This window comes from Phyllopteryx taeniolatus, chromosome 11, assembly GCF_024500385.1.
Source record: "Phyllopteryx taeniolatus isolate TA_2022b chromosome 11, UOR_Ptae_1.2, whole genome shotgun sequence".
Classification (NCBI taxonomy): Eukaryota; Metazoa; Chordata; class Actinopteri; order Syngnathiformes; family Syngnathidae; genus Phyllopteryx; species Phyllopteryx taeniolatus.
In genome coordinates, this window is record NC_084512.1 from 661,234 (window position 1) to 673,666 (window position 12,433).

General features: G+C 39.3%; 1 protein-coding gene across 1 annotated transcript; it reads right to left on the reverse strand.

The window, feature by feature from the left end:
• Nucleotides 1-1,798: 1,798 nt before the first annotated feature.
• Nucleotides 1,799-11,769, reverse strand: wbp1la (WW domain binding protein 1-like a). The gene is made up of 4 exons (XM_061790639.1): nucleotides 11,542-11,769; nucleotides 10,451-10,553; nucleotides 9,620-9,781; nucleotides 1,799-2,407 (listed from the first exon to the last, which is right to left on the reverse strand). Exons 1-4 carry the CDS (start codon nucleotides 11,602-11,604, stop codon nucleotides 1,935-1,937), a joined length of 801 nt encoding a protein of 266 aa, XP_061646623.1. The 5' UTR covers nucleotides 11,605-11,769; the 3' UTR covers nucleotides 1,799-1,934.
• Nucleotides 11,770-12,433: the final 664 nt, after the last annotated feature.

Sequence of the window (12,433 nt, forward strand, 5' to 3'; positions counted from 1 at the left end):
CACCCTTTTGAGCTAATACAGGCCGGAGTCTTTTTGGGAATGATGCAACAAGTTTTTCACACCTGGTGTTGGGGATCCTCTGCCATTCCTCCTTGCAGATCCTCTCCAGTTCTGTCAGGTTGGATGGTGAATGTTGGTGGACAGCTATTTTCAGGTCTCTCTGGAGATGCTCAATTGGGTTGAAGTCAGGGCTCTGGCTGGGCCATTCAAGAAGAGTCACGGAGTTGTTCTGAAGCCGCTCCTTTGTTGTTTTGGCTGTGTACTAAGGGTCATTGTCTTGTTGGAAGGTGAACCTTCACCCAGTCTGAGGTCCTGAGCACTCTGGAAAAGGTTTTCATCCAGGATATCACTGTACATGGCCGTATTCGTCTTTCCTTCAATTGCAACCAGTCGTCCTGTCCCTGCAGCTGAAAAACACTCCCACAGCATGATGCTTCCACCACTGTATTGGACACGTGATGAGCAGTTCTCCACACATACCGCTTAGAATTAAGGGCAAAAAGTTCTATCTTAGTCTCATCAGATCAGAGAATCTTACTTCTCACTATCTTGGAGTCCTTCAGTTGTTGTTTTTTTTAGCAAACTCCATGCAGGCTTTCATGTGTCTTGCACTGAGGAGAGGCTTCCGTCGGGCCACTCTGCCATAAAGTCCCGACTGGTAGAGGGCTGCAGTGATGGTTGACTTTCTAAAACTTTCTCCCATCTCCCGACTGCATCTCTGGAGCTCACCAACAGTGATCTTTGGGTTCTTCTTTACCTCTCTCACCAAGGCTCTTCTCCCCCGATTGCTCAGTTTGGCCGGACGTCCTGCTCTACGAAGGATTCTGGTCGTCCCAAACATCTTCCATTTAAGGATTATGGAGGCCACTGTGCTCTTAGGAACCTTAAATGCAGCAGAATTTTTTTTGCAACCTTGTCCAAATCTTTGCCTTGCCACAATTCTGTCTCTGAGCTCTTCAGGCAGTTCCTTTGACCTCATAATTTTCATTTGCTCTGACATGCGCTGGAAGGTCTTATATAGACAGGTGTGTGGCTTTCCTAATCAAGTCCAATCAGTATAATCGAACACAGCTGGACTCCAATGACGGTGTAGAACCATCTCAAAGATGATCAGAAGAAATGGACAGCATCCGAGTTAAATATATGAGTGTCACAGCAAAGGGTCTGAATACTTATGGCTGTGTGATATTTCAGTTTTTCTTTTTTAATAAATCTGCAGAAATTTCAACAATTGTTTTCAATATGGGGTGCTGTGTGTACATTAATGAGGAAAAAAATTAAAAATGATTTTAGCAAATGGCTGCAATAGAACAAAGAGTGAAGAATTTAAGGGGATCTGAATACTTTCCGTACCCACTGTAACTCCACATTTAAGAACCTCAATCATGTTACCTACTGTGGTTATAAAAATACTAATTTACATTAATATTAAATCCAATGACCTATAAACTTTATTGGTTGTCCATTGGAAAATGAATACAGTATGCCACGCTCACTCTCTTAAGAATGTTCCATGCTGTGCATTTCAATCAGGCAAGAAGTAGGTAATTAATTAATTTTATAAAATGTATTGCTGACATAATACTTTTCCCGTGAAATAAAATTAGATCACAGAAGTTTCTCAATGTTGAACTGTGAATGACTGGTGGCTAATTTGGTACAGGATGTATGGTCATAATGTATGATGCCTGAAAAATATGTCAGCATATATTTGCTTGCATTGCTACTGTACCAATGAAAGGCTACAACCAATGATATGGCTATCAACTCTTTCCTTCACACACTGAAAATAAATGTGTAAAATGCAAAAAGCCTTCATTTAATTCCAGCCTAGTCACAAACAGTAGTATTATTCCAACCTGTGCCATTTAACATGGACATAGAACAAATCCCTAAAGCATCCCTGCTGCACAGTTGCGAGAACTTTATAGTTTTCACCAATCAAACGGTGGGTTTGTATTCACCGTTGTGTGTCCATCTGTGTTTTCAATGCTCCAGCCATTATTCATGTTGCTGTGGTCACATCCTTGGGAACCACAGCAAACACAGTTTTCCTCCATTTGTCCCGCTCCATCATCACCCGCCTCTTCTCTCAGTAAAAAACCATGTTGATCCCACAGTTCATGGCCATCAAACACTTCAATCCCAGAGTCCCCTGTGAAGTGCCGGTACCTGCCCTGCATTGAATCCTTGTTGCTGTTGGCGCTTTGACCGTGGGGCTGCAGGATTTCTGGTGTGCCTGTGCAAGCTGCATTACTCGGGATCGATATCGCTGCATTGTGACAAGATTCATCAAGTGTGTCTGTGGGTGAAGGTGTTGCCACGACAGGTGTGTAAGGAGGAGGGGGAGTAGCTGGACAGTCGACAACTTCGTCATAGGCCGGCAACAGGTAGGACGGTAAGAATCCTGAAAAAATGACAATAAATAATTATTCACAGCCATCAAATAAAACCCCTTTTACAGTATTTTTTAGCCAGCGTAGAAAAATGTGCTTTACAAAGTCCAACTTGTCTGTCTAGGCTTTTACTAATGACAATTTGGCATTTTTTTTGTTTTTTTTACACTTTCATTTATACTCATTCCAATTTTACAAAAGGCAAACAACTAGTATCACTAATTTATAAAATCTTATATAACACAGATAAATGGCAAGGCATGGGCCAATATTAGATCTGATGGTATGACCTTCAGCAAAAATATTAGTTTTACAGTATTGCAAGTTCAGCTTTAAAATGTATTTTAAAATGCCTGGCTAATTAACAACTACAACTTTTTTCTATTGAGCAAAATCAATTTTATATTTAAAACAACAAAAACAATTGTTAAATTAGTAAACGTGTATCATGTGAAGCCAAAAGAAAATATAAAAAAAAAAATAACTGAATCGTTCTAAATAAAATCAAAGTAAATTGTACCTTAATTGGGCAAATGCCTGCAGTTTAACAATAATAAAGACTTCAAAGTCAATTTTGAATATATGCAGTAAATGAGTATAAATTTACATCGCAACAATAATCACAACATAAATGGCATATTTTTTTCTGTTTAAAAAATATATATATATATTAAGTGCTGTAACCTAAAAGGGGAAGTAAACCCACAAAGTTTAACAGAACACGGGCTTTCGCTCGGTGTTCCCATTTTAGGCAATACTACCCCCTGCTGGCGACCGAAAGGAACGCCAGAACTACCCCCCGCGGGGGGAAAAACAGGTACGCAACTGTCCGCGTATGTTGCGGGTTGCTGACGTCACTAATCAACACTGCAAAAAAAATCGTTTTGGTACTTAGTATTAAAATGTAAGTAATTGTACTCAGTCTGAAAAAAGTGGTTATCGGGGGACCCTTATATATATATATATATATATATATATATATATATATATATATATATATATATATATATATATATATATATATATATATATATATATATATATATATATATATATATATATATTTTTTTTTTACTCCTCCCCCAATCAAGACAAAGCAAGAAACTATGCTGATTACTTAAGGGCTTGTACCATCAAGCGTTATAAGCCCTACTATAGTTTTGTGACAGAAGTAAAGTGAAATAGATATTTCGGAAAACATTATAAATGTTGGAAAATAATTGCGGAAAACATACAAAGACAGAACTATCAAATCGTGTATTGTGGGGATAAACAAAACCAAAGAAACAACAATTAAGCATGAGGGGGAGCGATGTTGTACTCACCAACCTTTTTCAAACGGAGAGCTCAAATTCTGTACAGTTAATATCATACACTCAGTACCAACATATAGAATTTAAGGATAGAAGTCCAGCTCTCATAAATGACAATAAAATGCATGTTAGTAGTAGTAAAAAAAAAACAAAGGGTGGGGGGAGGGGGGGGCGATTATTCAACAAAATATCTAGAGATTAATCGATTCTAAAAAGATTTGATAGTGACGGCCTTAATGTCATGTAACAGGTTATTCATACTATGGCTGCAAATAATGATTATTTCCGTAATAGGTTAAACTGCCCTCCCCCATAAATTGATTACTCAACAGCTACTGGTTTGATCCGTAAAATGTCAGAAAACAAGCAAAAATATTGATAATTGTTTTCCAAAGTAGAAGCTACAGAGCCCTTAAGGTGACATTGAAGAGAAAAAAAAACTTGGCTATAAACAACAATAAAATAAACATTGCGTACTGAGGCAACCATTGCGTTCATCTTGACTTCCTTTTGCTGCATTTGGAAGACAACAAGCACTGGACTACAAAACAAACACAAATAGAAAAACTACGCAAACTCCGTGAAAAGAAAAAAATGGAGTATAAATGAAAAATTGGGATGTAACTTGTCAAAACACGCTCATGGACACAGAAAAAGCAGTCTCATCAAGAGGACTCAACATTGCTATTACACCCAGAACCATACCGTGCAAAGAATACATACAGTGGGTACGGAAAGGATTCAGACCCCCTTAAATATTTACACTCTTTGTTATATTGCAGCCATTTGCTAAAATCATGCAAGTTAATTTTTTCCCCCTCATTAATTCATTCCCTGCCAATGACGTCCAAAGACCTCAGTCAGAATCCATCTATTCCCTGCAGATGCCATATAAAGACGTCGAAGGTGTTTTTTAACGGGGATGGGTGGGGGGTGGTCTTGTGCATTTCATGTGTGATCGTAAAGTCTCTGGACAACTGCAATGAGGAATGGCACCCTGTAGACGGCAACAATGCCTTGTGGTGAACGTCCCTCCCTCAGAGGAAGAAGGAGGGGGCGGGGTGCAAGAGACAATGAGAAGACAATGTATTGTGCAAACATAATGGCGGAAAAGAGAGAAGACAAAATAAAAAAATAAAAATCTAAAACAAAGCTTTCGGTACTAGAAGTTTATTGCGCCATGGAAAGAAAAACATTCCTGCGACCGACAGGAATGACGCCTTAGATCATGCGTGGGAATAAAGGATGACGCTCCGAGCCGATCGCTTTCTTCCAAAGCTTTCGCCCAAAATGCCGGCCCATACATATGGTGAGATGCTCTCCGCCGCTTGGAAGCAGCAGAGCTTCATCTTTTATGCGTGAGGTAATAAAAACCTAGACTATTGAGCGAACGGTAGAGGAGGAGAATTTGGAGGAAAAATGTCCAAAGACGTCATTAAGAATCCATCTATTCCCTGCCAATGCCGTCTAAAGACGTCAATTGCAATTGACGGGAATGGGTGGGGGAGGGTCTTGTGCAGTTTGTGTGTGATCGTCAAGCCTCCAGATAACTGCAATGAAGATTGGCATCCTGTAGAGGGCAACATTGCCTTAAGGTGAATGTCCCTCCCTCAGAGGAAGAAGAGGAAGAAGAAGGAGGGGGCGGGCCGGCTGTGTTCAAGGGACAAGGAGAAAAGACAAACATAATGGCGGAAAAGAGAGAAGACAAAATGAAAAAAAATCTAAAAAAATACAAAATAAAAAAGCTTTTGGTACAAGAAATGTACTGCGCCAAGGCAAGAAAAATATTCCTGCGACCGACAGGAATGATGCCTTTGATCATGCGGGGAATAAAGGATGACGCTCCGAGCCGATCACTTTGTTCCAAAGCTATCGCGCAAAACATACATATGGCGAAATGCTCTCGGCCGCTCGCTGGCTGATCGTGTGCCGACCAGGATTTGAATAAATGGGATCCGGAATCGTCAGAGTTAACTCCCTTTTGGATAGCGGGGCGAGCTTCCTCCGATGATGATCGACGAAGTCCTACGACGGAGGTAACTCGTTTGGAGCTTGCGATAGCTACATTGAGCGAGCAAACACGCTCCTTCAATCCTTGTTACGTAAAAACATAATTTAGTCCCACTTTGATGTAAACACCAAAACCACCAAAAGAAAGACCAGACTATCTTCTTTCATCAGAAAAAGAAAAATGTTACATTACAATGTAACATCTGTTGCCAGTACTGATTTGAATTTTCCATTTCGTCCAGCTTGCAGGAATTCAACACCCGCGAGTCGATTGTCTTTTTGGCTGAAAGTAGCCTATATTTGACTGCTGATTACTAAAGAACGGTATAAGCAAGAGACAAACCTTTTTTTTCTGATGAAAGAAGATAGTCTGGTCTTTCTTTTGGTGGTTTTGGTGTTTACATCGTCATAGTACACAATATTCTGTGGTGCTGTGAAATTGCTCGAAGATGCCTGGCAGTCTAGGGGTTCCTTGCTCAGGAAACGGCTGGCAGTGAATGGCTTAATGTACACACAGCCCCCCATATTGACAAAAAAACAAAACAAAATTGTTGAAATCTCAATCAAGAAATCTCTTAAACAGAGCCTGTTTGACAAAGATCTAAAAAAGCTGCAACAAAATGACATGATCCCAACAGTTTCAAGACCAGTCAAAATATAAAGTAAATTGACATCTATCACTCTGGAAATGGTTACAAAGTCATTTCTAAATCTTTAGGATTCCAGTGAACCATAGGGAGAGCTATTAGCCTAAAATGGAGAAATTATGGTGAACTTTCCCAGGAGGGGCCAACCTACAAAGATTAACCTAAGAGAAAAGCACTTGACTCATTCAGGAGGCCACAAAGGAACTCAGGACAACTTCTAAAGAACTGCAGGCCTCCCTTGACTCAGTTAAGGTCTGTGTTCATGACACAAGAATAAGGAAGATACTGGGAAAAAAATGGCACCCATAGCAGAGTTCCACGGCGAAAACCACTGCTGACCAAAAAGAACATAAAGGCTCGTCTTTCTTTTACAAAAAAAAAAAACGTGAAAATGATTCCCAAGACTTTTGGGAGAATATTATATGAACTGACGAGATGCAAATTGAGCTTTTCGGAAGGTGTGTGTCTCGTGACATCTAACATAAATGTAGCACAGCATTTCAGAAAAAGAACATCCTACCAACGGTCAAACATGGTGGTGGTAGTGTGTTCGTTTTGGACTCCTTTGTTCCTTCAGGACCTGGACAACTTGCTGTGGTTAATGGAACCATGAATTCTGCTCTTTAACAGAAAATCCTGAAGGAGAATGTTCAGCCATTAGTTTGTGACCTCAAGCTGAACTTGGGTTCTGCAGCAGGATAACGATCCATAACACACCGGCGAGTCAACTCTGAATACAAATCGGGTGTATACATGATGTGCACTACATTTAATCAAAAAAGCCGTGAGACATCGCCATCGCACGTCGTCGTTCAACGTCACATCATTCATCAAGATGTGGCCCTTTTTCTATTCAGCAGACTGGTTGGGATTGTTTTTATACGTTGATTTCCTTTATCGTGATAATTTTTGGGAAAATATATCGTCTTAGAAAAATTGTTATCGTGACAAGCCTAATGACCATAATTCATTTTTATCCAATTCCCTTACAAGAAACAAGAAATTCAGAAATTTCACCTGCACTGTCCAGTATGCAGGTATTTATTTCAGTCACACTGGATGAATTTTTGGCTAGAAAGTTACCAAATTGATTTCCAGCCACTGAATTGTTTCGGTGCGCATCGTTCTAAATGAACCAATATTGAATCGGCAACCACGAATCGTGATACGAATCGAATCGTCGCTAAAATGAAGCGTTACACTCCTAATCTCAACACAATAGACACTACTGGTAACTTAAAATTCACACGAAGAGGGAACTAACAGGACCATATAGTTCCTGGACTTAAACATACACCACAATGAAGATGGCAACACAAAAACAATAATTAAGGGAAACCCACACATACTGACCAATACCTCCTCTGATCATCAGAACATCCTACAGCACACAAACTTTCCGTAGAGAAAACACTCTACAACAGGACCAGCGTCATAACAGACAGGAGGAGGAAAACCATCTACATCACGCTCTCATACTCTGCCAGTTTCCAAAATGGGCCATAAACAAAGAAAAGCAGCAAGCCAGACGACATGAACAGAAGAAAAAGGAAAGTGAAACACAAACAGGAAATGGACACCAAATACAAGGACTAGTAACAGTCCCCCCGTACATCACAGGAATAAGAGAACCCATACGACGCGTCATGAGAAAACATCAAATAAATACGGTAATGAAACAATACCAAAAACTCAGATAACAACTTGTATAACACATTTAAAACAGCATAAAACCTACATGAGTATTCGTGCAGCGCGCTATTTTCAGTGGCATTTAAACAGCCTCTCTCTCCCATCCGTGTTCTTCAAATAGAGCTTAAAGGACCTCTCTACTACTGCGAACATTGGCACTTATTCCATAGTTCTGGACTAATAAACAATGTCTGCAGAAAAAAATCCCCCCAAAATAAGACTGTAGTAAATTTAGGCTAGATTTCTGATGATATTTGATTTTGAGCCATATTTTGGCCCATCCACATGTAGGTCCAAACCTGCGTGAGCCTGCTGACATCAGCGATGGAAAATGAGGACGTTTCCTTATCAAACGAGCATGTGTTTTGCGGCGGACTTCTCGCCTATATTGAAAGTCTGTATGAGGCCTGTCACTATAATTACTGTATTGACATCGTTTGATAAATAAAATGGACACTGTATTTTCCCGGACACGATAAATTGTCATTGTTGTGGTGAGCCGCCGTGCGGATCATCGGCAGTTAGACGGCTATGTCATTAGCGGCTAATTATTAGCCGCTAGTGGGCTCATGGAACGTCGGGCTAACCCTAACCCGAACATTCTTGCCAGTGTTGGCTCCGTCCAATACTCCACAGCCTTGCTCCATGTGCAACGCGTAGATTCACAGAACAGACATTTAAGGGAACGTTAACCATTAAAAAAACAACAACAATATTATCGTTTATCATGGTAGTTTTTGGGATGATATATTGTCTTAAAAAATTGGTATCGTGACAGGCCTGGTATGGATGTTTAGACAATAACAAGTGAAAATAGTGAGGTTATATACATTTGGTTAGGCTTGTTTTGATCAAATCTTTTGCTGTAACGCTTCGCTGCAGAAAGAAGAAGGCACATGGGGTAAGTGTATACACATTCATTTCTGCCTATATCCACGGGTTTTGTCAGCTCAATGTTGTGTTGACTGCATCGTTCATCTTCACCAAAAACTGTTTGGGGAAGATGATGAGCAGGTGTTTGCTTTTAAAGGTTTTATTTCTGGTGGTGAGGTTGTGTCCGTACCATTTTAATCAATGTCACTGCTCCAAAACAGATTGATATTATTGGAAATGGGTGCCTCTTTCATTTTCATGAGCAAAAACTACATAGAGAATTTGTTAGTGAAATATCGGCCATTTGGACACCATAGGTTTTTTTTTAAGGAATAACAAATGCCATATTTGGTATTTTTATGACATAATAGTTTATACTATTCAAACTGTTGCAACTTGTTTGCCTCCTTCATTTCCTTAAAATAAAAAAACTATTGATGTTATTTCCTTAAAAGTTTAATTGTAAATTGAATGTTTCATTAAGTCTTTTCCTGTTTGTTTTGAATTTTGTTCCATTACTCTACTGAATGTGAAACGCACCGTGCACTTAAACATACATGTATGTGGTTTTACCATGATAACCGGCCCACTGAGGATAACTATAACTACAATCCGGCCCGTGATGAAAACAAGTTTGACATCACTGGTGTAGAGGCAGTGCGCCTCAGATACACATGCCACTCCTTACTGAGATAGAGGGGAAGCTGAGAGTTGTTGTGAGCTTCTCTGTAGGCAATGAGGTTAATCTCGTTCTGCCGACGCTGCTGCTGGAAGCGTTGTTTGGAACGCCAGTGCTGACACAAACAACAGCATGTCAGGATGCCAATCAGAGTCCACACCAACCAGAACCCTGTAGGATGACCACAAAATATGTCAGGCACAACACAGAAATGCACACAAATAAAGAGTACTAAAGCAAATTATGTCATTGTTGTTTTTATCCAGTAAAGAAAAATAAAATAATACATCATCTTTATATGAGTACATACATCTGTGCACAACTAAAAGTTCCTGTTCATTGGATAATTGGCCAATGTCTGTGTTAAAAAAAAAAAGTGTAAGAACACCCAAATTATGACACCTTGCAAAATGGTTGAAGAACACTTTTCTAGTCCTGTAATTTAGGGACAGAAACTGAAAAAGTAAAAAGTTATCCATTCCTTGCATCCAATGATGTTATGATGGGCAAATGTTTCTTCTTTCTGCTTCCGTTAAATTGCGAGAGACCTGCATCAAAAATGGTAAACATTTTTGGCAAGAGAAAAGACACATTTGACATCGCATCCAACTCCTCTTGCCTAACTGGTCCACTCCTGACATTTGTCAAACATTCACCTGACATTATGGCTCCCTCTATATGTCATGTAAAATCACCTCTAATTAAGTATTGATTCTAAGAAAATATTTTTTCTATCAAAAGATTTTATTTATTTTTTTTAATATGGATGTACAGAGAGTGTATTTTGAAATGTTTCTACCTCAAACTGCTGAGTGACTAAAGAAGAGGGGAGTATCTTACACCACAGTTCATAGTAGTAACTGCAGCAATGTGTTTCTCCACAGCAGTGACCAGATTCACAAGTATAGCTCTGGTTGTCCAAGCCCATGCACACCAACTTCTCCTGCAGACACAAAAGAAATGCACTGAAATTTGCTCATCTTAAGTGGATCTGCGGATTTGCCATCCATACAATTTGAAATTATTTCCTTAAGCCTCAAACCTTTCTCGTGAAATACATTTTGTTAGGGGCCCAGAGAAATCAAGTCATGAAAATTGGAGCGTGCACAAATAGCCAGCTCCAATATTTGATGGATGAAAATGATTACATGCAGGAGGAATTTAGTTTCCAATTCGATAGTCTTTGTTAATCCAAGTTAAAAACGGTTTAGGGTATGGTTTAAGTGCATTTTGAAGGTCTGGATTCAATTGATTTGATACACCCGTTTTTTTTCCCCCTAGTGTATGTAAACACTTTGAGGATGCAGTTCTGCAACAACTACCCCCCCCCCCCCCCCCCCACTGCAAAGGGTCCTTCCAAAATAACAAATATCACTCACAGTGTAACAACAAACTTCTAAGATAAATACAACTTATATGTGTTGTATAAATATATCAAAAAGAAGAATTTAAATCAATGAGATTTGTAGCCACATTTTATCTCTGGAAACAGACTCGTGTAATGAATATTACTGAAAAAGTGCGACCTCGTCTTTGTCTAAGGAGGCCTTGTGCTATGATTTCTTGGAAAAATGCACCAAATCACTTGGTTGATTGTCAGCGTGGAACAAAAGGAAATGCTTCTAAAATTAGATGGGTTTTTTATTAATTTTTTTTGTATTATGGGAAGGAAAATGCAACGTGCTAATCGTGTCCGCTGATATCTACGAAAAGTAAAAATTTGGAAAACGAGAATTAGTCAACACATTCGTAGCTGAACACCAAACAGTAACAACAAATAATATCCATCCATCCATTTTCTTCCGCTTATCCGACGTCGGGTCGCGGGGGCAGTAGCTTTAGCATGTAATAGGAAACTAGCTGCTTCATGGCGAACACTCCAATGTCCCATAAAGTTATGGCTAGCGCTAGCATTAACCTTTCGACGTTACCTTTGCCACTGTAACCTCAGTCGCTAAACCTTCTTGTCCAACGGTGTACTCAAACAACCCCATTGCTGTAAAACACTACAATTCGATTTCTATTCACTTCCAAAATGCTGCTAAGTTGTCACATTGTTGAACAAAACGTCTGCTTGAAGGTTGACTAACACCCAAAACAAAACAAGTTATGCTAAACTTCAACAGTTACGTTGCCTCATCGTTCCACGATTGGTTGAAGCAGGAACAGTGTCGTCTCGTCCCCTCTGTGCAGCCATTGGCCGTTCTCAGAAAAACAAAAATGATACGTTGCTCCAATGTCTACGTCATCTGTCACTAGGCGGGAGAGATCTTTTTTTGTTTTTTTTGTTTTAAATCTTTAAACCAAGGATGTCACGGTGGGCCAAAATTAAATCCCTTTTCTGTAGAAATGTAGCATTAAAGTTTATAATTGACAACAAACTTAAATATTGCTTAAACACTGAATCTGGAATAAACTAACTTTAATATTATCAGCACGAGAAATGCAATTTGCGATAAAAGTCATCAGTGGTATTTGTTTGTTGTTTTGTATTTAAACAGATAACATGAATTCTTCTGTCTCTCCATCTTCCATTTATCTATCTCCAACTCCCTTTTCTTTTTGATGTAAATCTTTTTTCAAAGGCCAACAACAAAACAACCCCCCCCCCCCCCCCAAAAAAAAACAAGGACCAAATATAATTACACCGTGGGCCAAATTTAAGTTTTGACATAGTTTGAGTGGTTTTAAGTGTACCCAGGCCAAAAGTCTCTCTCTCGCTCTCTTTGCTGAGCAACTACACTCAGACAAAGCTGTTCAACATATAAGACGGCAGAAGTTTGATAATTTTTACTTTAGCATTTACATGTCAAAGTATCTCTC